Below are 26579 nucleotides of genomic sequence, written 5' to 3' on the forward strand. Positions count from 1 at the left end.
AGAACGCCACTAGCCATCACCTTCAGCCCCCAACTAAAACCCCTCCAACACATCATCAAGGATCTACAACCTATCCTCAAGGATGATCCCTCACTCTCACAGATCTTGGAAGACAGGCCAGTCCTTGCTTACAGGCAGCCCCGCAACCTGAAGCAAATACTCACCAGCAACCACACACCACAACCACTAACCCAGGAACCTATCCTTGCAACAAAGCCCGTTGCCAACTGTGTCCACATATCTATTCAGGAGGACACCATCATAGGCCTAATCACATCAGCCACACTACCAGAGGCTCGTTCACCTGCACATCTACCAATGTAATATATGCCATCATGTGCCAGCAATGCCCCTCTGCCATGTACATTGGTCAAACTGGACAGTCTCTACGTAAAAGAATAAATGGACACAAATCCGATGTCAAGAATTAACACATTCAAAAACCAGTTGGAGAACACTTCAATCTTTCTGGTCACTCGATTACAGACCTAAAAGTGGCAATTCTTCAACAAAAAAAACTTCAAAAATAGACTCCAACGAGAGAATGCTGAACTGGAATTAATTTGCAAACTGGATACAATTAACTTAGGCTTGAATAGAGACTGGGAGTGGATGGGTCATTACACAAAGTAAAACTATTTCCCCAGGTTTATCCCATCACCCCCCTACCCCCCACTGTTCCTCAGACGTTCTTGTCAACTGCTGGAAATGGCCCACCTTGATCATCACTACAAAAGGTTCCACCCCCCAGCTCGTAATAGCTCACCTTAAGTGATCACTCTCGTTACAGTGTGTATGGTAATACCCATTGTTTCATGTTCTCTATGTATACAAATCTCCCCACTGTAGTTTCCACTGAATGCATCCAATGAAGTGAGCTATAGCTCACGAAAGCTTATGCTCAAATAAATTTGTTAGTCTCTAAGGTGCCACAAGTACTCTTTCTTTTACAGGATGTTAGAATTTATATGGAATAAGAACAGACCAAAGAGTAAGATACTTTATACAGTTACATTAAACAGGGTGGACTACCTGTCCCAAATAATCTACAGTACTATCGAGCCGGCCAGCGCAAAGCAGTAATGGACTGGGGACGCTTTAACCCAGCCAACACTGGGTCTTTATTGAACAAGAAAATTGCAGCAGTGTAGACATCGCTAGGCTCCCTGACTTAATGAAAAAACCACACCTTCCAGAAATGTATACACATTCTTTAGCAAAGGTTACTCTACAGGTTTGGACTAGAATTAGAGGTGAGAAATTATTTTCCCTTGCCAATGACACTCCTTGCAAATAATCCTGATCTTAATCCACATCGCAAATCAGAGAACTTCAAATATTGGAGAAGCCATGGAATACACACAGTTGGCCAACTACACAGTAAAGAAACTAACTTATTTAGAGATCAAAACTAACTTTAACTGGTCTGCTCTCCCCCTGGTACCAGTACTTTTAAGTCAGGCATTCTAACTTTCTGTATAAAACAGGTTTTCAAGAAAGTGAACTTTAATAACATCTGGTCAATAGAAAGCAAAACACATAACTAATTTCTATCAATCTTTGCAGACATCTTTCCCAACCAAAAAAAAGTTCATATATGACAGCTAGGAGAAGGACCAGTTTAGAAAAAAATTACCACAGAGAAATGGTGTTTGATCTGGAAAAGAGGACAAGACAACCTCAGTCTGTAACACAAAAAAAGAAAATGTCTTTAAGGTACTATTTCACACCGCTCAGGTTCAAAAATGAATATTGACTGAATGGTGATTAATGTAGAAACTGTGATGAAAGGGGAGATATTTATGCATATATGGTCAACATGTCCAGTCATTAGAAAGTACTGGGATTCAGTCCCTAAGTAGGACCACTTAAATTGCAAAGAAATCACAGTTTTCAGAGGTTGGTCATGGCATAAATGGCAAATTTTGAAAGTGTGTTACACATCCATAAAATTTGCTATTTATGCATGACCAACCCACGAAAAACATGTCATTTCTCAAGTTAGGGGCCCCGACCCTTTTAAGGGGTCACGGTATCGTCACCCTTACTTCTCTCCCTGCTGCAGGCAAGTGGCACGGCCTTCAGAGCTGGGTGGCTGGAGATCAGATTTCACGGGGGAGACCATATTTCACAGTCCGTGACACGATTTTCATGGCTGAAAATTTGGTAGACCCCTATCCATAACTAAATATCATGAAGTGTTGGATATTTATTACCAAATAATCCTTTGGTAATCCTCCTAGATTCCTCCATGAAAATGGTGACAAAAGAGAAAATGAAGAATTAATCTCTCATCTTCTAATAGCTGCTTGGCTACTGGTAGCCTCTTACTGGAAAAAGAAAAATAGCTCAACCACAGAGGAATGGTTTAAAAAAAAAAAATAAGGGAGGTTGTGTTTATGGAAAAGTTAACACACCATTATGTACCCAGCAAGAGAAGGGGGGGGGGGGGGAAGACAGATGAATATTTAGATATCTGGTTACATTTTATTCAATATTTCAAGTACATTAAAAAAACAAAAACGAAGAACAGCACTCCTGCCGATTTTTTATTTTTTTTTAAATAGTAACATTTGCTAGACAAGCCTGGTCTGTTACATGTGTACAGAGATTTCACTCAGTTTGATCAAATCATGAGAATCAACAAACAGGTGTTGCAACGATGCTCAATCTGTAACGCAGTAACACCCCGTTAAACAGAAAGATCTGATGACTATATTCCTCATTAAACAAAAGCTAATTGTTGTAATGATTGTTTTGTTTCTGATATTTGCATGGCAAGGATTCGTAAACTCATTAAAACTTTGTAAATGAATAGATTTTAAAAATAGCTGGTTGAAGGTTCACAGATGCTTTGCATTTTTATTATACCTTCATACTCACAACAGCAGCTTTTAAAGTTTGTTTAAAAATTGAGGCTGTTCATATGTATACCTATAAAACAAAACAGGGACTCAATCTATTTAATAGAGTTAAATATACTGCACAAAAAAGGTTGTCAATAGCGCTTGCTTTTCCTTGGACAGTAAGTGTGGTAGTCTTTTGCTTGGACAGTTTGTTTTGTTTCAGTGGGATAACAAACAGTTGTAGATAGAATGGCAGAGATAAAATTAAAGTTAATCTGATTTACACTTTTCTAACATTAAAATCAACACTATCACAAAAACCTTACACATGCTGACTTCCTCGGTATTGATAGGTCAAGAGAAAATTTAAAATACTGTATCTTACTGATGTATACTTTTCTTCTCATACTTTCTCACTGATTTTTCACTTGCATGCAAGGACTCAGATTAAGAAATTTGTCAGTTTATGAAGATCTCTGCACATGAATTTAAGTAACATTGTAGACACTGTCCAAACATCGTGAAATTAGTTTCTGCATTAGGACAGAAAATTATTTTTAGTTGGTGCACAATAGGGGTCTTTCATATGCCTTTATTCATATAACATAATAGATGTCAAGACTAACCCCCCTCCCCACCCGCAGTTAAATAGAGGACAAAACACCAAGGGCTCGACTATAGCTTTATAATCTACCCTGAATAAAGAGTGGTGAATAGCTGCATCTCAGAGCAGACCAGAAAACTAATGATGACTTAGGGTCACCATTTGTCTCTTACTCAGAGGAGGAAGTAAGTTACTTCATCCCTTTTCATGGAAAAGCTTATTCAACCCATGTGACTGACCAACTACTTTGGCCAATAATTTAAGTGGGGAGCCAAGGCTGCTCCTCCTCACCCCCTTCTTGTGGGGAGAGGAGTATCAGACAAGCAGTCACCACAAGCTTCTTAACTTCCTCAGCCACAATCCGAACAGGGACTAGTAAAGGAGGCCTTATTCCTCACTTCCTTATAGAGTCAACAAATACGGACTGTGACAATCTAGCATAAAAGGGGCTATTGGAAAAGGATTCTAAGCTTTGAAGAATATTTTCAAATATCTACATGTTTTTGAAGCATCCAACCCTGCACAGAAAAATATTCTAGAGGAACAGAAAAGCAATCCCTAAGGGCATGTCTATACAACAGTAATTACTGAGGTGGCTGATGTCCACACTACCCTCCTTCTGTCCGTGGTGCGCATCCACACCAGGATGCTTCTACTGACTCAAGAGGGGCAGTGTGGGGGCCTGAGAGCTCTTCACACAGCTCTCCTCCAGGAGCCAAGCTGCCCCCTGGGCTCTCATCTCCGAGAGTTGGAGACAGCCACCAGGGCTTCTCATCTCCCTGTCAGGAGTGGGCAGCAGCCACCTAAGCTTCTCGCCTTCCTGCTTAGGGGACAGCTGGGCTCTAGCTGCCTGGCTTTCTTGTTAATTTCACGGCTCCAGCATGCTCAAATTTGAGTACATCTAATATTATGCTCCTCTAAAATTTAATATCTACAAAATATTTGCCCATTACATCTAATTCAGCAAGATGGATAAGTGCAACAGAAAAAAAATGTAATCCAGGAATACTGCCAATTGCATTTGCTCAATGCGTTTTCAATTTCAGATCAGAAACTCTTGATAACATGGTTTAAAAGCATGCTCGGTAAAATATATTTTAAAAACTGATTAACTGCCAATGTTTTCACTGCTGTAAAGAGTGTAGATATGGTCCTTTCCCAAAAGGTTTTAATAAACTGTTAGACACATGAGCTACAAAATTTTAATAGCTCAATTCCATATAGTCCTATGGATAGAAGTTGCACAGAATACAAAAATTAGATGGACGAGTCCAAAATATGTTCTTTCCTAAACTTTTCACCCTCCTCCCTTTATTTTTGTCTATTTTTTTCTAGTTCAGTCCAGAAAGTATGAGAGAAAGTTAATGCCATACACTTGCATGGTAATAACAGAAATGCTTTACCCATATCTTCAGTTACTAAATGAACTTTATTAGAATAACATCAACCCATCCTTGTTACTTTAATGGAGCAGCAGGCACAAATAAAACCTCTGTGCATGAATATAACTTTAAAGTAAGATGGGAATGAGGAAGTAGACCATTAGCTAGTCAAAAAGGCACTGTAGGCCAATAGGTAAGGCATAAGGCAAAGACTTAAGCCTGGTCTACATTAGGAATTTATAGCTATCGCTTTGGTATAGCTACATCTCAGAAGTGTGAAAAATCCACATACCTGAGAGGGGTAGCTATGCCAACCTAACGCTCAGCATAGATCAGCACTAGCTCAATGGAAGAATTCTTCCGTCGACTTAGCTACTGCCTCTCGAGGAAGCAGATGACCTACGCCAAGGGGAGAAGCCCTTGTCAGCACGGGTAGCATCTACACTGACGCATTACAGCAGCTCCACAGCAGCATTTTAAGTGTAGACATACCATTAGGAAACCCGGGTTCTTTTCCCAGCTGTCACTAACCTGTAGCGTAACACCAGGCAAGGCAATTTACCCCTCTATGCCTTCACTGCCCCTTCCATGCTTTGTCTGTCTGGGCTATTTAGGTTAACATCTCTTAGCTTTAGGAGTTTTGTAGCACCTAGAACAATGACCTGATCTCAGCTCGGGCCTCTGGGTGCTACTGTAATACACATTACTACTATTTCTAACTAAAAGGTTTTTTTAATGTTGATCTTTTCCCTTTCCCTACAGGTCACTAAACAAAGTGATTTAAAACATGCCTATACTCAGAGGTACTGTGTCAAGGGTCTTAGCCTATGCCAATCTAAGTTCTAAGTCTATCACATTTGTAAGTTTGTCTCCTCCACCTCCATAAGAACAAAACCAAATTCAGGTTGTCATCTGGGTATACATTATTTTAAATTAGGGTATATTTTGTCATAATATACTAATCATTTTTAACAGCAAATTATGTGTCAGGTCCATCAATAATCTTGTGTTTTTCCTCACTGCACAAAGGATTGGTTGAAGGAAAATAACAAAAATCTTAAGAGTTCAAGCAGCAATATGCTAACAAAAGGCATGTGTAAAAATAAAGGTGACCAACTTTTAGATCTTGAAAGTGTCCTTTTAAAATTATTAATAAAATACCACTACTTGTTCAATAATATATCAAGGCCAACATGAAAAATTACCTAATACTGTATGGCACATCACAATACCCTGGCTCTAGATCCCTAAAGGAGAAATCTTCAAAATCATCACATACAAGACCTAACCTCTTTTATATTTTCTCACTCTTTTTTCCTGTGGAAATACAGGAGTTTTCAACTACATTGAATTTCATGACTTGGCTCATGATTCTGCAAAAAACTGAACACTTTCATAACTTTACTCATCCTTTGCAGAACCAAGGCCTTAAGTTGCCATGTGGCCCAAATTAATATCTTTGGAGCATCATTTGACCTCGTTCTCTGCATAAAAAACTCCCATTTGACACAGGAGATTTTCAGACAGACTGAAAAAAATGAGTCTGAAAGTGACAAGCTAATAAAAGTGAAGTACTTCATTGCTTCACTGATCCTCTAATTTACCTGGTAGATTAGTTACATCTTGTTTCTGATGGTGTTTTTACATATAATATAGAAGGGAAAATTTCCTCAATTCTAGGTTGTTTGATTAAATATTTCAGTGAATAAAACTTACTGTCATCCATCTGGAGACTTGGAGGACAATAGAACTTTTTATGAGTAATTAAGTTTGGTAATCCTCTGAAGAGACTGCGGCATATTTTACATTCAAAAATGGTGTCCACGTCTTTTAACAAGATATGTTTAAGTTGTTTAGTTCCTGGAACAAAAGAAATTTTACACTTAAAATAAGGTACTTTTTTTTAAAGTCACTATCTCATTAAAGCAAAAATATTTTCAAGTCAAATAAATTTCAGTGCTAAAGCAGCAAATAATACAAGACAAAATGCCATTATCATTGTCATTTGTAAATCAGCTACACACGTTCTGGATTATTACATAAAGACTAGGCTGAAGGAGAAAAAAATCAAGATTACAGATATTGTGAAAAGTAAAAGGACTATAAACTTTAAGATTAAAACCAACAGCTAAATTCAGAAAGGGAGTTTTTGGTTAATGAGTTATAATTGCCTATCAGGTGGAAGGAAAGAACAGCAACCTAGTCATTTAAATCATTATTTAGCACCTTTTCAAGCTCCTCAGACAGCTCTGAGGATGTACAACAAAACACGTTCACTCAGAAAGACTGTCAAACAGGGCAGAAAATTGTAAAGAACATAACAAAATGAAAAGAGAAGAGTAGACAAATTCTAGACTTTTACATGAGGGTACCAGAGATCAATGTAGTTGCACTTATATTAGAGAGCAGAATTTGGACCCATATCTTTAGTCTGCCTATTGTCTTCCTCGCTGAAGAAAAATACAAAATTTAAGATCAGTTTTGAATTAGCACATTGTGTCAAGCGTAGAGTTTGTGTTTATAAGCATGCAAATGTTACACTTTAGTTTAAAAACCACATATATAAAGTGCAGACGTGCCTTGCTAATGTGCTCCAACCCTGACTTTTCCTGAAGAGCCAACTAAAGTGGTGAGAGAATAGTTCATGCTCTAAATCCATTCCTTCACTGGTCTCTGTGTTGAAACTGCTAACAAGAGTGCATATAGTGATGGTGGGTTTTGTAATATGGAGACTTGTCCACTACAGATTTTAGTGAGACACTGGTAAATCAAGATGGGGCTTAACTGAGTTATTATTTCAAATTTCTTTAATATGCCAGGTCATTAAGAGAGAAGTTTAAAAAAAAATACCTGAACAAATAAACGAAAAGAAAACCCATGAACTGGAACAAGATTACCAGTTAATGTCAATCTATTAGACGTAAAACGATAAAAACTTTACATGATTACTTGCGCTGTTGATTCATCACAGTTAACTCAAGTGATTAACTCAAAAAATTAATCTCAATTAATTGCAGTTTTAATCGCACTATTAAACAATACCAATTGACATTTATTAAATATTTTTGGATCTTTTTCTACATTTTCAAATATATTGATTTCAATGACAACACAGAATACAAAATGTACAGTACTCACTTTCTATTACAAATAGTTGCACTGTAAAAATGATAAAGAAATAGTATTTTTCAATTCACCTTATACTAGTACAGTAGTGCAATCTCTATCGTGAAAGTGTAATTTACAAATGTAGATTTTTTTTGTTACATAACTGCACTCCATAACAAAACAATGTAAAACTTTAGCGCCTACAAGTCCACTCAGTCCTACTTCTTGTTCAGCCAATCGCTAAGATAAACAAGCTTGTTTACATTTCATAGAATCATAGAATATCAGAGTTGGAAGGACCTCAGGAAATCATCTAGTCCAAACCACTGCTCAAAGCAGGACCAATCCCCAATTTTTTTTGCCGCAGATCCCTAAATGGCCCCCTCAAGTATTGAGCTCACAACCCTGGGTTTAGCATGCCAATACTCAAACCACTGAGCTATCTCTCCCTCTCCCCTTTATGAAGACATAATGCCATCCACTTCTTATTTACAATGTCACCTGAAAGTGAGAACAGACATTCACATGGCACTTTTGAAGCCATCATTGCAAGGTATTTACGTGCCAGATATGCTAAACATTCATACGCCTCTTCATGCTTCGACCACTATTCCAGAGGACATGCTGATGCTGCTCGTTTAAAAAAAAAAAAGCATTAATTAAATTTGTGACTGAACTCCTTGGAGGAGAATTTTACATCTACTGCTCCATGGTTTTACCCGCATCCTGCCACATATTTTGTGTTATGGTAGTCTTGGATGACGACCCAGCATATGGTTATTTGATTTAAGAACACTTTCACAGCAGATCTGACAACACACAAAGAAGATTCTAATATCAGATTTCTAAAGATAGCTACAGCACTCGACCCAAGGATTGTGGGTTAAGAGATTTTAGCTCACTAAGTGGGAGTCCTCCTGTTAAAAACAACTGGAGGTGTAGATACGAACCAAGGGACGCACCCCACCCATGTACTTATTCACTACACCAATACTGACTTGGACTCTCAATACATTCTATGGGTGGCGTACCCAAGATCACTTATCCACTGACATTTTAAAAACTCCCACACCCCAGTCTGGGTCTATGCTGGTTATGTACTATGTATGTATCTTGTGAACCTTGTAACCGATACTTGTAATCCCTTATAACCCAAGGCTGACCCCAGATGTACAGTACCTTCCCTCTTAACTCGTGAAAATTTAACTTTAAACATTAATATTACTACCTCTTCTGAAAATATAAAACTTAGTATTAATTTATACAGAATATACAGAGATCAGATGCAAAGATCTATAGCATCTATAGCAGCTTTGAGCAGTTGAACTAAAATAATAAAATAGCTTCCATAAACACAAAAAGTGAAACCTATAATAGTCACTGAAAGACTAACTTTGATATACATACTTAAAACAAAACAAAAGATAAATTTAACCCTTGCTTTCTGCATTGGAAGTCAAGAACTCAACAGTATTTCCTCTAGATTTAGTATAATCCAATTATTTGTAACAGTCTATAAAACTGAACAGCTGAAAATAAGATAATATACAAGTTTTTGTGTGGTTTACATATCTTCTGACAATTACGGAAGTAGAAAAGAAACTTGCTATAGTCCCACAATTTAGCAGAAATACAAATATCTTCATTAACTGACTGAAAATACCCAAAAATATTTTTGACTCAAAGATTCTTCTGCAGAGTTGTGAGCCCAGATTATCCAACTTCAGTAAAACACAAAAAACCAAAACATCCGAAATGCAAGATTTTAAAGTTATGTTGATTTTTAAATTTTACAGTGTTTGATAAAAACAAGAGGTTTTTTTTTAATATGAATTGAAAAGTATATCTTGACAGTGTTTTGACCATAAGATTTTAAAGATATTCTTAACAGAAGTTAAAAGTAGATAGCACTACATGTACCATAATATCTAAGGTTTCAGAGTAACAGCCGTGTTAGTCTGTATTCGCAAAAAGAAAAGGAGGACTTGTGGCACCTTAGAGACTAACCAATTTATTAGAGCATAAGCTTTCGTGAGCTACAGCTCACTTCTTCAGATGCATATCGTGGAAACTGCAGCAGGCTTTATATATACACAGAGAATATGAAACAATACCTATTCCCACCCCACTGTCCTGCTGGTAATAGCTTATCTAAAGTGATTTCCAGCACAAATCCAGGTTTTCTCACCCTCCACCCCCCCACACAAATTCACTCTCCTGCTGGTGATAGCCCATCCAAAGTGATAACTCTTTACACAATGTGCATGACAATTAAGCTGGGCTATTTCCTGCATAAATCCAGGTTCTCACATCCCCCCCACCCCCATACACACACAAACTCACTCTCCTGCTGGTAATAGCTCATCCAAACTGACCACTCTTCAAGTTAAAATCCAAGTTAAACCAGAACATCTGGGGGGGGGGGGGTAGGAAAAAACAAGAGGAAACAGGCTACCTTGCATAATGACTTAGCCACTCCAAGTCTCTATTTAAGCCTAAATTAATAGTATCCAATTTGCAAATGAATTCCAATTCAGCAGTTTCTCGCTGGAGTCTGGATTTGAAGTTTTTTTGTTTTAAGATAGCGACCTTCATGTCTGTGATCGCGTGACCAGAGAGATTGAAGTGTTCTCCGACTGGTTTATGAATGTTATCCTTAATAATGCGTTGGAGGATCTACAACCTATCCTAAAGGATGACCCAACACTCTCACAAATCTTGGGAGACAGGCCAGTCCTTGCCTACAGACAGCCCCGCAACCTGAAGCAAATACTCACCAGCAACCACATACCACACAACAGAACCACTAACCCAGGAACTTATCCTTGCAACAAAGCCCGTTGCCAACTGTGCCCACATATCTATTCAGGGGACACCATCACAGGGCCTAATAACATCAGCCACACTATCAGAGGCTCGTTCACCTGCACATCCACCAATGTGATATATGCCATCATGTGCCAGCAATGCCCCTCTGCCATGTACATTGGTCAAACTGGACAGTCTCTACGTAAAAGAATAAATGGACACAAATCAGATGTCAAGAATTATAACATTCATAAACCAGTCGGAGAACACTTCAATCTCTCTGGTCACGCGATCACAGACATGAAGGTCGCTATCTTAAAACAAAAAAACTTCAAATCCAGACTCCAGCGAGAAACTGCTGAATTGGAATTCATTTGCAAATTGGATACTATTAATTTAGGCTTAAATAGAGACTTGGAGTGGCTAAGTCATTATGCAAGGTAGCCTGTTTCCTCTTGTTTTTTCCTACCCCCCCCCCCCCCAGATGTTCTGGTTTAACTTGGATTTTAACTTGAAGAGTGGTCAGTTTGGATGAGCTATTACCAGCAGGAGAGTGAGTTTGTGTGTGTATGGGGGTGGGGGGGATGTGAGAACCTGGATTTATGCAGGAAATAGCCCAGCTTAATTGTCATGCACATTGTGTAAAGAGTTATCACTTTGGATGGGCTATCACCAGCAGGAGAGTGAATTTGTGTGGGGGGGTGGAGGGTGAGAAAACCTGGATTTGTGCTGGAAATCACTTTAGATAAGCTATTACCAGCAGGACAGTGGGGTGGGAATAGGTATTGTTTCATATTCTCTGTGTATATATAAAGCCTGCTGCAGTTTCCACGATATGCATCTGAAGAAGTGAGCTGTAGCTCACGAAAGCTTATGCTCTAATAAATTGGTTAGTCTCTAAGGTGCCACAAGTCCTCCTTTTCTTTTTGCATAATATCTAAGTGCTTTGAGAATTGAGACAAAGACTGTGTGATCGTAACTCAAAGCTCAAAATCAAAGGAAAGGCTCCCTTTGACCCTAAGAGGTTGTGGACCTGGCATTATGCACACAATTATTAACTTTACACTAGGATATTATGATTTTAGTATTCTCATAAAACTTCTGTTTTCTACCTTAAACTATCTAAACCAGCATTTCCCAAACTGTGTTCCATGGAACACTGGTGTTCCACATGATGTGAATAAGTGTTCCATGAAAGAATCTAGAATTTAATTTTGACTCTTGCACTTCATTTTTGTACTACTTTATACACGCTTTCCAGTTAGAAATTGTTAGTTCAAGTTATTTTAAATTTGTATTTTTGCTTTGTTTTGTAAAGTAAAATATATTTGAGCATAAATAAATGCAATTTTTTAATTTGAAAACCAAATGACTACAAAATAATATCATAAGTGTTCTGTAATAGGTTAAAAAGTGTTCGTGACCAAAAAAGTTTGGGAAACGCTGATCTAAACCACAACACTTAATATCAAGGCTGGCATTTATCTAGAGATCACCTCTGCCTATATACTGCAGTTCATATGAAATGTACTAGGGTCACTCATTGTTGAAGTCCCCAGTCAACACCATACATACACATTGCAATTGCATCTACGTAGACAATCAAATCACACAGGTTAATCTTTGTCTTAACCATTCAACAGGTAAGGGAAGGGCATTATGCACATCCATGAGGGAAACCAGATAGCTCTTGCTGATTGGCGCAACCCACAAGTACATGGTCTAAACTGCCTACTACAACAAAGCATGGAGTCAAAGGTCCCCACTTGTGGAATGGTCAAATGTGCTGCTAGTAACTACATCTGAAGCAGCTGAGCTTTACCCCAAGATGGCATGAAAGATCAAAACCAGGATGCTGGGCTGTTGGATTTGTCATGATAGGTATTAGCTACATTTGAAGCTTGAAAATAGGAATACAGCAGAACCCTGTTTATCCAATCTAATTGGGACTAGGGCCGGGGCCAGATCGGACAATCAAAAATTTGGATAATCTAGAGAATGGGAAAGTGTAAGGCTGCAGCACCATCTAGCGGCCACAGGAGTGATCATCAGCTTCTGGACCTGTGTACGCTGGTTGTTCAGTTAATACAGAGCTGGATAATGGCGGGTTGGATAAACAGGGTTCTACTGCACTCGTGCCTGTTTCTGCCTGGCCTAGAAGCTACTCTCAGCGTAGGTAGTGAGTGTCAAAACCTGGTCACAAGTACTGTGGTTTGGTCTGAAACTCGCATGATCTACCCAGGAGTCATGATCTACTGTTTGCAGTATTGCCATTTCTTCTTCACCTCCCCTTCAAATGTTTTGTCCCTGTCCACCTCTGTAACATTTATCAGGCAGGTAGCAATACTATTTGAAGGAACTGGGTAATGGTGCTGTGCTGCAGCCTTCTGAGCACCACCACCAGTAACTAGGCACAAGAGGCTGAGTTAAAAATGGAAGCATTATTTCCCAGTATATTAGCTTTTAGAGAGTTTAAGACAATCCCTATTAATTATAATGTGAGTTTTCTTGTAAAGAGACAGCTGAAAAATGAAAATCTTTCAAGAAAGTGCACGTGATTTTACATATTTTTATAAAATATAAACAACTTTATAAAAATCAAAGAAACTATAAAGATTAATCTACTGTGGCAATTTACTCAGGTACTTTAAAAGAATACAATTTAAAAAAACTCAAATAAACCATATAGAGACTCTTAATTAAAGATGAGTATATTAGTTAGGGACTATCTGGAGACTTTTTTTGGTCTTTGGCGTCGGGGAAGACTGGCCCATAGGTTAGAGCAGCATTTCACAAACTGGGGTCCGCAGACCCTGGAGGTCCCTGAAGGTACTCCAGATGGTCCGCAGGCCCCACTCATCAAACTCCTCTCCCTCCAGAGGTACAGCGGGACTAAGGCAGGCTCCCTGCCTGCCCTGGCTCCGCGCCACTCATGGAAACGGCCAGCACGTCCCTGAGGCCCCTTGGGGTGGGGACAGAGGGGTCTCCATGAACTGCCAGCGCCCGAGCACTGACTCCGCAGCTCCCATTGGCTGGGAACTGTGGTCAATGGGAGCTTCAGGGGTGGTGTAGGCAGGCAGGGGAAGCGCACCTGGCCCCTCCCGCCTAGGAACTACTACCAGAGAGATGTGCCAGTCACTTTCAGGAGCCACCCAAGGTAAGCGCTACACCCCAAACTCCCTCCCACACCCCAACCCACTGCCCCAGCCCACAGCCCCTCCTGCATCCAAACTCTCTCCCAGAGCCCGCACCCCCTCCTGCACCCCAACCTCCTGTCCCAGCCTGGTGAAAGTGAATGAGGGTGGGGGAGAGTGAGTGAAGTATGGGGGATGGAGTGAGGGGGGAGGGAACAGGTGGGGTGGGCCCTTGGGGGGGGGAAGGGGTGGCATGGGGGCAGGGCTTGGGTCTGAACAGGGAGCTTGGGGGTCCCCAAAAAAATTAAAATTAAAATGGGGGTCCTCAGGTTGCTGAATTTGAGAATCACTGGGTGACAGCACTAGCCTGGGGCATGGAAGACCTGGGTTCAATTCTCTGCTCCATCAGAATTCCTGTGTGATGTTGGGCAAGTCACTTAATTTCTCTGTGACACAGTTCCCCATAATATTTCCCTACCTCACAGGGGTGTTGGGAGGATAAATATATTAAAAAGTGTGAGATGCTCAGAGTCTATGGTAACAGGGGCCATTCGAGTACCTAAGATATCTGCACTTTATCCACAAGTAAACAGTTCACATAAAACATCCAGTGGAAAAAAATATGAATTTACTTAAACTGTTGGTATAGTAAGGCGCCATACTCCAGGATCATTCATCATACAATGCAATATCTCAGAAAAATATATGCTATAGTTAATTTCAGAATCCCAAGTCAAAAATATTGATGTAGTCAGACAGGTGTTATCGTCACATCTGTATCATCAAGATATTCTTCAAGCTGACCTAGAACGCCAAAAAAATTAACCATGGCCCACCGTAACACTTCACAGATGGGTTCCCTTCAAATAAAGTTTTAAGTTAGAATCCCTTGAATCAAATTTCTTCAAATACTTAAATATTTTTGATATACCCATTATATATTTGTAATAGCAATGATTTTTTTCTGCCATCACGTAAGCATTTTGGGGAAAAGGTATGGAAGATTGGTGAGACTTGTTTAAAAAACAATACCAACTCAGAGAGAGTTCATAGCAACTTCGAACTAGAGAGAAATGTGCAAAGAATCCTTTCTGAGGGCAAGCTGTTTACCTGGATCTCATCCAGAAACAGCTGAATTTTTGCACAAAGTAGAACCATTGAGGAAACATACCTAAACATATTTGAAGATTTCCTACATACAAAATTCCACTAAGTGCACTAATTAGCATGGGGAGCAGGGGGGTTTTCCAATTTGTTAATGGCACCTGACAAAAGATTTTCTGCTCAGTGAAGGTAGCATGCTTCTACCACACTAGCAGCTGTGGAATGAAATTTACAAGGAAATAGTCAATTTCACTGATACTACTGCCCAAATATGTACTATATAAGAGTGAAAATAACCAGATTCTTGTGAGTTTAACTGTAACAGAACAGAGACAACTTCCTTGCTGTTGTGGGCACACTGCAGGGGAAGAGAAAAGATCTCATCCAGCTTTATGGGAAATGGGGATGGATGCAATGACCACTAGGCTTTTCAGGAGGAGGAAGCCTCTCAATTCCACTGAAGCATCTCCATCTTTTATATTTATTTTTGGATAGTACGCAATTGTCAGCTTATCAAGTCCCAGTAACATTCTGAGACTACGAAACTAACTCATCATGAAGCTTATAGAAGATTGGCAGGACTTCAGCTAGTGCAGCTACCCCACTGACAAGAAGCACTGCAGTAGTCGTAAGAATCACAATGTTTGTGTATCACATATGCAATTTTATCATTCAAAACTTCAGCAATTTGTTCTCCTGGTATAATAGCATTCAGCATGCATACCCTTAAAACAATGAGGACAAAGCCATATGTATTTTTTAAATGTAATATTAGATTATGAAAAACTATTGGAATTGCTTAGAGGGTAAAAACATCCTGCTCTCTTGCCCAATTTCTGATGAAGTGAGCTGTAGCTCACAAAAGGTTATGCTCAAATAAATCTGTTAGTCTCAAAGGTGCCACAAGTACTCCTTTTCTTTTTGAAAGGATCAAAGGTTTCTTCCATAATGAAATGTCATTTGTTCAAAAGTGGTAACTAGTAAAACCCTAGTCAAAAGTTGTTTTTCTTTCTGACCAACTGTCTTGATGCAAATGAGAAAAGAGAGCGAAGTAAGCCATGAATTTATATGACATGCCAGTAAAGATATTCTGGAATGGCCTGGGTACAAATTACTTGAAATTAGGTCACTCTGCTACCCAAGGAGACTCCAGATAATCTGCTTCAGGTGGGAGAAAGACACACAAATTTGAGGCCTTAGGCAATTCCATCCAAATGTTCCATCTTCTTATAAAAGGTCACAGATGACGTATCTCACATCCCATTTTCCCTCTGGTCACTGTATTATATGTTTCTTAAATGCAAATGAAGGGAGAATATAGAAGTCTCATCAACGACTTTTCCCCCCCCAGCAGACGACAACATCCTCATCCTCATCCCGCGGATAGCCAACGATGATCACAAAGATCTGCAGGAGCTAGCACAGCCATATTGCTTGGAAGTTATATAGTAAGAGAGATGATTCACAAGCCTTTCAATCACACACATAGCTATGTTGCCACAGATCTAAAAGGAAAATCTCTAAATAAATTTAGATTTTAGCATTAAAGAAATCTCCCAAAACTTTAACACTGCTACTGAATCTCTGTTTTTATGCTGTGAACTATGGAAATAAAAATGTACTTTAGTACATTTCAAATGGGTCTGCCCTTGTACTGGGTCAAAGCTTTCTAACATTACCTATACTGAGCATGCTCAACCAAAACTCAGTTTTTACTGTCAGATACATATATTCATTGTCATGTACTGGCACTTGTGATGGGGTATACCAACCTCGCACTGGAGGGAAAGGGTTAAAGAGCTGATCTAGGCCTAAGACGCTACACCCCCTTCCCTCTGTTGGGCATGATCCCAGTGGAGGGAGCATTTAAAAGGGAGCAACTCAGCTCAGTCTGGGCTGACTAAGGAGGAGAGCACTGAGGTGCAGCAGCCTCCTGCTGGAAAGCCACCGAGGCTCTACAACACCAGGACAGAGCCTCATCACCAAGCCGCTGGAAGCTAGCTGTCCGCAGGAGCAGAGGGTGGCGACTCATTAGGGCCAACAGAAGAGACTCTGGAGACAGATCAGAGAACACAGGAGCGACCTCATGTCCAACCTGTGATGGCGTCGGTGGAACTGAAACAAGTGAAGGAAGTGATCCAGAGAGTACACTTGGAGATCTCAGGCCCTGAGCCCTGTGTAAGGACCACTGTTTCAAAGGTCAGATCCCAAAGGAGTAGGATGGGCCCAGTTTCCCTACCCACTCATCAGTGGGTAACACTACCCTGAACAATAGCCACTAGGCCAGCGATTCTCAAACTATTTACCATCGTGGACCGCATATGCAGCTCTCTCTCTGTTAAGTGGGCCACATCCACACAATATATATATTACCCTGTCAGCTGTGGCTGGCCAGTCAGGCACATGTCTCTCGATGCCTGCTCCCAGACTGTCAAGGGCAGGGCTGATCCCACCCACCAAGCCATGGGGGACCCTGGCTGGGAAGCTACCCATGGGACACATTTCCACCCTGCACCAGCTCTCCCCCCGAGATGGGACTTACAGGGCAGCCTCCTGCTCTGACTGTGAGCTCCAGGTCAGGACATGACCAGCAGGGGACCGGCAGGCGGGCACTATCTGGTACAGGCAGGTCAGGGTGCAGCCTGGAGCATGCTCCCCTCCCCCCCAAAGGTGACACAGCTGTGGCTAATGAGGGGACGTGTTCCCCCACTCCCGTTCCGATTTCTCCAGACACCTCTGGCATGGACGCCCAGAAGCGAGGAGGCAGTTCTCACCCCAGCAATGGCCCTCTCAGTCATTCCCTTCTCTTCTCCCTCTCCCATCCCTCTCCCTCTCCCCACCACATCCTCTTTCCTCTTCACACTGTCCCCTGCCCCGCTCCATCCTGCACCATTCCCCTATCCCCTTCTCTTTGCCCTATCCCAGCCCTCTTCCTTCCCCACTGCCTCATCCTGCCCCCACATGGGCACTAACCATTATACAGAAACAAGACCCAGCACACATAGAAGAGGATGACAACAAGCACTAGGAACCAGGAGGTAGTGTCTCGGAGTTGCCAGCTCAGCCAGGGAGAGGTGCTGAGCGAGTTGGCGCAGCATGGGAAGGACAGAACCTTCCCCCCCCCCCCCCCACCCTACACAGGCTGAGCAGAGCAAGCCCTGCTCGGCGCTTGCAGAAATCGGGGTGGGAGGAGAGGGAGCAATGCCCCTCCAAACTACACCTGGGTGGTGAGAGTTGACGACCCAGGGCCTCCCCCTACCCTGGCAACCCTACAGTGTGTCCCTACAGCATGGGAGCTCCTCCCCTACCACAGAGGGCTGCTTTGTCTTCCCTGCTGGCAGGGAGCACTACAGCAGGGCTCCATGGCGCCATCTCCTCCTCAGCCAGCCCTGCCCTTGCCAGGACCGGGGAGCAGCAAACTTTGAATTTTTTTTAGCACACAGCTGGGTCATAGGTATGCGCTAACTGGGCCACAAGCTGCCTGCGAGCCGCAGGTTGAGAATCACTGCATTAGGCAAAGCAGCCTTTGAACTCTCATCAGTGGGCGACACTGCCTGAAACTGTAACTGCCAGGGAAACTGACCCTTGGAATTTTGCTGCTAGATGCTACGCTCCGGAATAACACCATTAGGTGATGCTACCGAACCAGAATACACAGCCAACCCTTGACAGAACTGGAGAAGACAAAAAAATCCTAGTATTGTAATAGCAGTGCTGTTATACTACTATCTATATAACAGTGCAAGACAGACACTAAATTTTTTTTAATTCTCTTTTTAAAGTTTGAGGAAAAAACATCAAGAAAAGGTGACACACAGGCATGGACCCTTAGCAGAAATTGTAACTGAGATAATGACAACTGTGCCACAAAAGCAAAATTCCTTGAAACTGTCTGAACTTAGCAACTTTAAAAATGAAGTGGTTTTAAGAATATAGCATAATGTAATTGGGACTATCTTTTCATCACCTTGTATAAAAATACTTCCTAAAGGAACTGATGATCTCACAAGAACAGAGCTTAAAACTCAGCCAAACATTTTGCAATTACGTGTAGAAAATTGGTTTTATGGAATCAGTAACCTTACTGACACACTTGTATTATCACACAGTTAGAAGGAAATAATTAAAAAAAACCCAAATACTCATACCTGATCGAAAACACTCAATAATTTGTTGAATACCAGATTTTGACATCTGCAGAGGTTGCTGTAACAAAGGAGGATCACCAGGTTCTAACAAATACACTGCAAGACATCAAGGATGACAGTTAGAGAGGACACACACAGACACGTATATATATGTAGATATATTTTAATATTTGAGGCTGGTTGAAAAACAGGACAAAGTCATCAGGAAAAATTTTGTTCCCTTTTTCATTGAAGTTGAGCGCTAATAAAGGTGACTAGCCCTATTCCTTGTAATAATAAAAAGGGCTTAGGGATGGCATTTGGAATTTTGCACTCTGACCTCCTTGCTGTTGAAATTAATTTGAAGAGTGACAGATTTTCTATCAAAGCTATTTATTTCAGGCAATATGTTGTGATTTTGATTAGTTTTTTTTAAATGTATATTCATATAGTCCTGTGTATGATGTTTCATAAACATGGATATGAGGATGTACGTACACAAAAAAAAAAAAAAAGAGAACTGTAGATAACTCAGTGGTCTCTGCCAGCTTAGACTATTCAGTTCATAGAATTGCCTGTTAGATTGGCATTACTCAAGACACCTTGTGCCATCTCAAAATCCTAGTCTCATTTTTTGGTGCAAGCAAAAACAAAATAAGTATGTGAGGAAAAAAATGAAAATGCCAAATTCAACATCTGCATGCATATGGGCAGATCCCAGTGACTTTAATCCAAGGTACAGATTTATATTCAAGGGTTGACTGTGCCCTCAAAAGAACTATTATTTAGAACAAATGTACTAAATAAGTATGAACATATCTAGTTAATGTTTACTGCAAATTATATATTTCAATTCTTATTCATTTTATATTCAAGCATTTTTAATCAAGCAAACTTCAGAAATGATCTCACCTAAAATGACACTTTTTCTAAATCTGATTTAGATTCACCTCCTATTCTTTGTAAACAATATTAAAATATATTTATAAACTCTAGTGACATGTAACTAAAAAGCTAAGACATCCCCAGTGGTCAAGAGAGTCCTATTTTAAGTGGGATATACTGGTGTATAGAAAATATCCATATTGATACGGACACCATAACCCTTACCCTGCAAACACTTACACAGATGAATCATTTTACACACAGGAATAGCCCCATTTAACTCAATGAGGCTACTCAAATGCAAAGTTACTTCTGTAAGTGTCTGCAAAGTCAGGGCTCAGATCTCCTTAGGTATTTCTACACTGCAATTAGACACCTGCAGCTGGACCTATGCCAGCTGACTTGGGCTTGCATGGCTCAGGCTGCTTAACTGAAATGTAGATGTCTGGGCTTAAACTGGCACCTGGGCTCTAGGATCTGCGAGATAGGAGGCTCCCAAGATGTCTACATCACAATTAAACCACATATATTTGTATTAAAGGGGTCAATGCATAAGATAAAACCATTTTTGAACATTAACAAAAATAATTTAGACAAGTTTCAAAGACAAAGGGCAATACTGCCCTAGAATATGAGCAAATATAAACAAATTCAAAATGCAATGATTACTTTAGGAAAAGACAGCCTATAGAATGGTGTACTTTTTATTCTATCCAACTATGCCCATACCATAAACACTGTTAAAACACAAACATATGTAACAACCATTATAAATCATCTAATTGCTTGGTGATATCTAGCACAATGACATATTGTATCCTACTAACCTACTTGCCATTCTTCGAAAACAAAAAAAAGTACACTTTGGACTAAATACTGCCTCCGATATACATGTGCTACTTCCACGTGACATCAAGGGGAGTTTCATGTGTGAACTGGACAAAATGCATGGTTGTAAGGCAACAATTGTATATTCAATCTATTTTTTTTAAAATTACAACAACTCAAAACTTTCTATTTAGATAGAAAGGTTTATTGTTGAGACTATTCAATTTATTTCTCAAAACTACCTTTAGCCAAGCTACAGATACACTTTCAGAGTTGGTAGACAACACTTTCCTCCTATTAGTCCCAAACATTCATGCCATTCATACTTTAAAAAAGGAGGATGGGGGGGGGAAGAGATTAAAAAAGAAGAGGAAACCTCCTCATAAACAGCATTACCACAACAAAGCAATAGACAAAAAGAAGAAGAAATTGGTGAGGAAACATTTCTGTTTGAAACTTACAACTATAAACATTAAGTAAAACAATAATGAGAAGTCTCTTAACAAAAAGATAGTTGGACTCCACAGTGCACACTTCCACCTTTATATATGACATTTTCCATGTTATTATACAAACCTAATTTCAAAACAAGCAAGTGGTAGTTTGGGGCTGGGGGGGGAGGTCTCAAAAACAAATACTATGACTTTGTCAATATTTAACAGATATGATATAAAGTAAATCCATCCTCTTATATTTGGGCATAACAGAATGCAAAAGAACATACAGACTAGAAAAAAATCAGAACACTACAATTTTTAAAAATGCAGATACAAGGTGACTGCTCTTGGTATCTCGCCTTCCCCTCAGTTCAGTGCACACAATGCCCAAGTGAGCTTGGGGGTTATTATGCACCCTGTAAGAACTAAGAAATTGATCTTCCTGAAGTAATTTACTGTGACAGTTTTAGGATATTTAAAAAACATTTTAAAACTGAAATTAGGAAACTTCATATTTGCCGAAGTAATGGCTTCATTATTACAGCATATTTCTGTACAGCCAGTTTCTGAAAGCCTCTTAGAGGTCAGAATCAATTAAAAAAACAAAGTATTACAAAGCACTATACCTGGTTCACAGCACCCATGGTGATGATGGTCAGTCTGACAACACTTATCCCTTAGAGGCATTTTCTGTGTGCACGACCTACTTTCCTTCTACATCCAGCAGCTTGTTTCTGCTAAAATAAGCAAATTCTCTGTCACCTCCCAGACCATAAGACTTAAACAACACTAACATCATACCCCCACATCCTTAAGACTAAAACAGCACTGAACTTGCTCAGAGGTCAACTGTGCCTTTTTTAAGATGGAAAGTCTATATTATTTATCAACTATTTTCAAATCTAAAAAATCTGTTTACTTCAGTGCATTTCAATGAAGGGCAAACGCTTTAAGAGTTATAGAATCAAGGAAACCCTTGTTCCTCCTAAACTCCAGTCATGTCCCTAAATAAAATGACAACATAACCAACATTTTGGATCCCTGGCTCCTACAAGAACCAATGTTAGGCATGTGTAAAACATAAGGCTGCACAAAGATCCATGGTTTTGGGATCCCTTATGTTTGTCAACACCACTTTGCCTAACTGTAGGGACTTAACCTATCTTTCAGTTATTCTTGTTTGTACTACCATAGCACCCACAATTGTTAAAACCCACCTAGACCCTACTGGTTGATGAGATTCACACGACTCATCCCCCAATAACAACAAGCATCCATAAAGTTGTGAAAACCCAACTATAACTCCTATTAACAATATTGACCCACACAGCTGTCAAATGTTCAGCTCCATAGCTGCTCTGTGCCAGGTACCGAAGTGTGACTGAGGCCCCATATACTGTATGTTACTTCATGAATGCCCCCCCCCCCGAACTTTTTTCGCCTCCAGACTAGGGACAGGAAAACCCTGCCCTAAAATACCTCCAGAAACCTGCCCCACCCCTCTGCCCCAACAACAACAGGAACCCTGCCCTGCCCTCCCAACCCCACGGCACCCCCAACAGGAACCCTGCCCTGCCCCCTACCCTCTCCCCCCAGGAACCCAGCCCAGCCCCCCCCCACACCACCGTGCCCTGACGCCCCCCCACCCCACCCCCCAGGAACTCAGCCCTGCCCCCCACACAAACCCAACCTTGCCCTGCCCCCCCAGGAACCCAGCCCTGCCCCGCCACCCCCCAACCCAACCTTGTCCAGCCCCCCCACCCTATGAACCCAGCCCTGTCCACCACCCCTTCCACGAACCTGGCCCTGACACATGCCCCGCGCTCCCCCCAGGAACCCGGCCCTGACCCCCTCCCCGCTGCCCCCGGGGGGACCCGGCCCTGCTCTTTCCCCCCGAACCGGAGCAGCGCGCAGCCCGCGGGGAGAGCGGGACCGCCGGGCGCCTGAGCTGGGAGAGCCCGCCCCGCACACGGGGCAGCTTGCGCCGTCCCCCTCTTCCTGGGCGGCGGCGGCAGCTGCCGCAGCCCCGCGGGGCCCAGGGCTCCCGGCCGCCCGGGCTGCACTTACGGAGGCTCCCGGGGACGGAGTGCGGGGCAGCCGCCAGCTCCCGTCCCGGGCGGCGCGGCTCACCCACGAGCCCCGCGGGGAGCGGGCGGCGGCCGGGGCTGAGCCAAGCGGGTCCCGCGCGGAGCCGGCAGGTGACAGCGGGCGCCAAAGCAGCGCGGCGGCCGGAGGCAGGGAGCGGAGCGGGGCGGGGCGGGACGCTGCGCCCGCGCAGGGAGCCGCCGCACCAGCCTCCTCCGCCGGGCGGACTCTTTCCCCCCCCGCGCCTCCGAACTCAACTTCACCGTCCCGTGTCCCGCCGGCGCAGCAGGAGCGGCGACCACTGACCCCGGAGCCGGATGGGCACAGGGGCAGGAAGTGACTGCGGCCGCGGCGACTCGGGGCGGCGCACTGCGCAGGCGCCGCACCCGGCTTCCCCTCGCCCCGCCCACGCGCACAGGTGCCTGTCCGGCGCGCGGGCGGGGCGCGCCGTCGCTGGCAGGAGGAAGGCGGGCGCGCGGCGGGGCGGCCACCCACGTGGGCGAGTCACGAGCTGCTTGTCTCCTGCCCCCGCGCTGCTGGGCACCGCTGCAGCCTGTCGCAGCATTGCCGAGCAGCCCGCTGGCTGCGCAGTGCCCAGTGGGAATAAAGCCGCCGACGCACCGCTGCAGGATGCTTGGTGGCAGCATAAAGTGCACAGTCGATACAGGGCACGCTGCCTCTTGCACTCTGTGCACGCACTCTAGTGTGCACGCTTGTGACACCCCGCACCCCTGTACCCCGGCCTCCTGCACAGCTGCAATAGACTGTACAATTACTCTGTGGCACAGTCCGTCATTGCACTATAATACACTACACTACGTACAGCAGCAACACTTCGGACTAAGAGGAGTTGTGAATGTCTCCTCGGCAAAAACGGAGGTAGCAGCTGCCTCAACACTTCTCCCCCCATTGCCACTTGCCTCACTGTGGGCTGCATGTCTTAAAGGCAGAGATAAGGTGGATGAGGTCATATATTTTATTGGACCAGCTTCTGTTGGTGAGAGCGACAAGAAGAGCTCTTCTTCAACCCTATCCAAAGTCTCTCTCTAGTTCTGAGCCTTGCCTTATCTACAATTTGCTGAAATTCTCCCATGCTTGTGCAAACACCAGGGGCAGCTCCACCTGTACAAGAAATGGTGGAAGAGTGAGTGTAGCCTGACAGCTGGTATTTCTACCCTTGTGTCATCTAGGGCTGCTCTGAGCAAGGTAAAATGGCAGTGGTAAATGCACCATTGGCAGGACAATACTACTGCTCTCAACGATGAGAAAATTGTAGACTACCCTTATGGGGCTGGACGTTGCTGCCAGTTGTATTAAAATAAATAGTGGGAGGACCAATCTGATGGATTGTAACAAATAATTTTGCCGGTTTGTGATTCATATCCAGTCATATCTCTTCAGTTTGTTGTTTAACTGTAGGTGTTGGTGTGTTTTTCTGTAGGTGTACCATTCTCAACCTCCTTAGTGCAATTTACAGGTTATTATTTTCACCTCACAGTAAATGAGAAAATCAAATTCCCTCTGTTTCTGCCAAAAGGAAATTAAATGAGCAAATCAACAGAAAGTTCTCTTTGTGTGCACCCTTTGCTGCCATTTCTGGCTTTGATGAGGAAATGTGTACAATAACCAACCTGCTCTCCACACCACTAGAAAAGAGACAAATATTGGTTAAAAAGGGACAATATTAAAAAAGGAAACCATCTCTCAGACAATTGGCTTGGTTAGTGGCTCAGTCACTTCCTGGGTAGAAGTTCATGGTAGGGCTCAAGGTCATAAACCAAGTTCTGGAGTCATATTCAATGCCAGCACAATAATAAAATTATATGCCGTTTAGTAGTGCCATTCTTCAAATCAGATGGGATAGTAAACAGCTCTTGTATCTATCTCTGGCCAATATATTTTATACAACTAAATTCTACTTTTAAAAATGTAGACATTAGTTTTTCACCAAATTATTATTTAAAGAAATTTTATTAGGATTTACAAAAGTGACCAGGTGCCTTGATTTGTATATGCTCCCTGTGCATCCCACCTAGGGCTTCTCTCTCCTCTTCACATCTCTAGGCTCCCATTCCCCAAAGCTCCAAGCCCTCACACCTCACTAACTCCTATACTGAAACTACTGCTCTCTAGCTCCCGGCCCAGCTTCTGGCCCCCCTCACCAAGCCCTCAGTCCCCAACAGTTCCCTCTCCATAAGACTTTAGGTCCCTGCTCTTCAGATTCCAGGTCCCTGCTCCCATTTTCCTTTGTCCATCCAGTTTCTTGTACCCCACATTCCCAAGATTCCCACTACTAAGGCTCCCAATCTCCACTGGTTGTTGTGCATTCAGATCTCACATTTCCTTGCGGTTTACATTGTTCTCTTATTTTGAGAAAATACAAATAGGGCCTTTCCTATATCATTTATTATAAATTTGTCAGATCCCCTATTATTTGTCTCCTCTCTAAATTATTTAGCACTAATTTTAAACCTCATTTCCAAATAAATTCTGCTTAACAGTTGTATGCAAGATTTTTTATAGATGAATCTACAGTAAATATTGTGCTTTTCTAATGTCAGATTAATGAGCATGTTCCTTCGTCATAGCTTCAAACAGATTTTCTAAGCTGCTGGTAAAGGCATTAGTGTCTCAAAAGTGGTTGAAGTTCTTTATTTTCCATCATAAATATCTGTATTTTAATCAAGTTGCAAAAAATGGGAAATATCTTATGGAATATGGTATGAAGGCATAGACTCTAGAATCTTGACTGGATTATTGTGCCTAGGATCTCTCGGTTAGGGAGTCAATATAATAGAAGCCCAATTTTATGCTTTTCATAAAACCAATGGGTCATGTAATCTATCACCTACTCTGACGCTGGGGGATTGAGTGTAAATTTGTGTTTTGATTGTGTAAGCAGCCATGTCAGAGGGACCTGGGGTAGTAACCAGTGCAAAAGGTGCCCCACGCAGATAAAATCTAATGGCCTTGACTGCCTAATTTATTGCTAAGATCTCCTCCTCTGTTACCAAACAGTTTCTCTCTGAGGGCAGGAATTTTCTGTGCAACATTGTAGAATTGATGTAGGACGTTCTGCTCTCCATTCTCTTGCCCCTGCTAGAGAATGGCTCCAAGATCCTGCTCAGAGACATCTATCTGCAGGATGAACTCCTCATAAATCTGGACTTCACAGCATCATTCACTGCACAGGAGCTGTTTGAACTCCCCAAAAGCATTTGCACAAACTGG

The 26579-nt window shown here is 42.0% G+C and overlaps 1 protein-coding gene across 5 annotated transcripts in view; it reads right to left on the minus strand.

Annotated features, from left to right (window-relative positions):
• ZNF800 (zinc finger protein 800) overlaps nt 1–23720 on the minus strand; it is a 33046-nt gene extending 9326 nt beyond the window's left edge. For 2 of the 5 annotated variants that reach the window (XM_073328260.2, XM_073328256.2), the window contains exons 1-4: nt 23331–23720; nt 21890–22000; nt 19135–19230; nt 6549–6692 (exon numbers count right to left, since the gene is read on the minus strand). In XM_073328260.2, the coding sequence (XP_073184361.1) occupies nt 6549–6692; nt 19135–19230; nt 21890–21950 (301 nt within the window). In that variant the 5' untranslated portion in view covers nt 21951–22000; nt 23331–23720. The remainder of the gene's footprint in view (nt 1–6548; nt 6693–19134; nt 19231–21889; nt 22001–23330) is intronic. The other 3 variants (XM_073328257.2, XM_073328259.2, XM_073328258.2) reach the window with 3 other exon arrangements.
• Between the last annotated feature and the right edge of the window lie 2859 nt (nt 23721–26579).

The sequence above is a fragment of the Lepidochelys kempii genome, chromosome 1 (genome assembly GCF_965140285.1).
Source record: "Lepidochelys kempii isolate rLepKem1 chromosome 1, rLepKem1.hap1, whole genome shotgun sequence".
Taxonomy (NCBI): Eukaryota; Metazoa; Chordata; order Testudines; family Cheloniidae; genus Lepidochelys; species Lepidochelys kempii.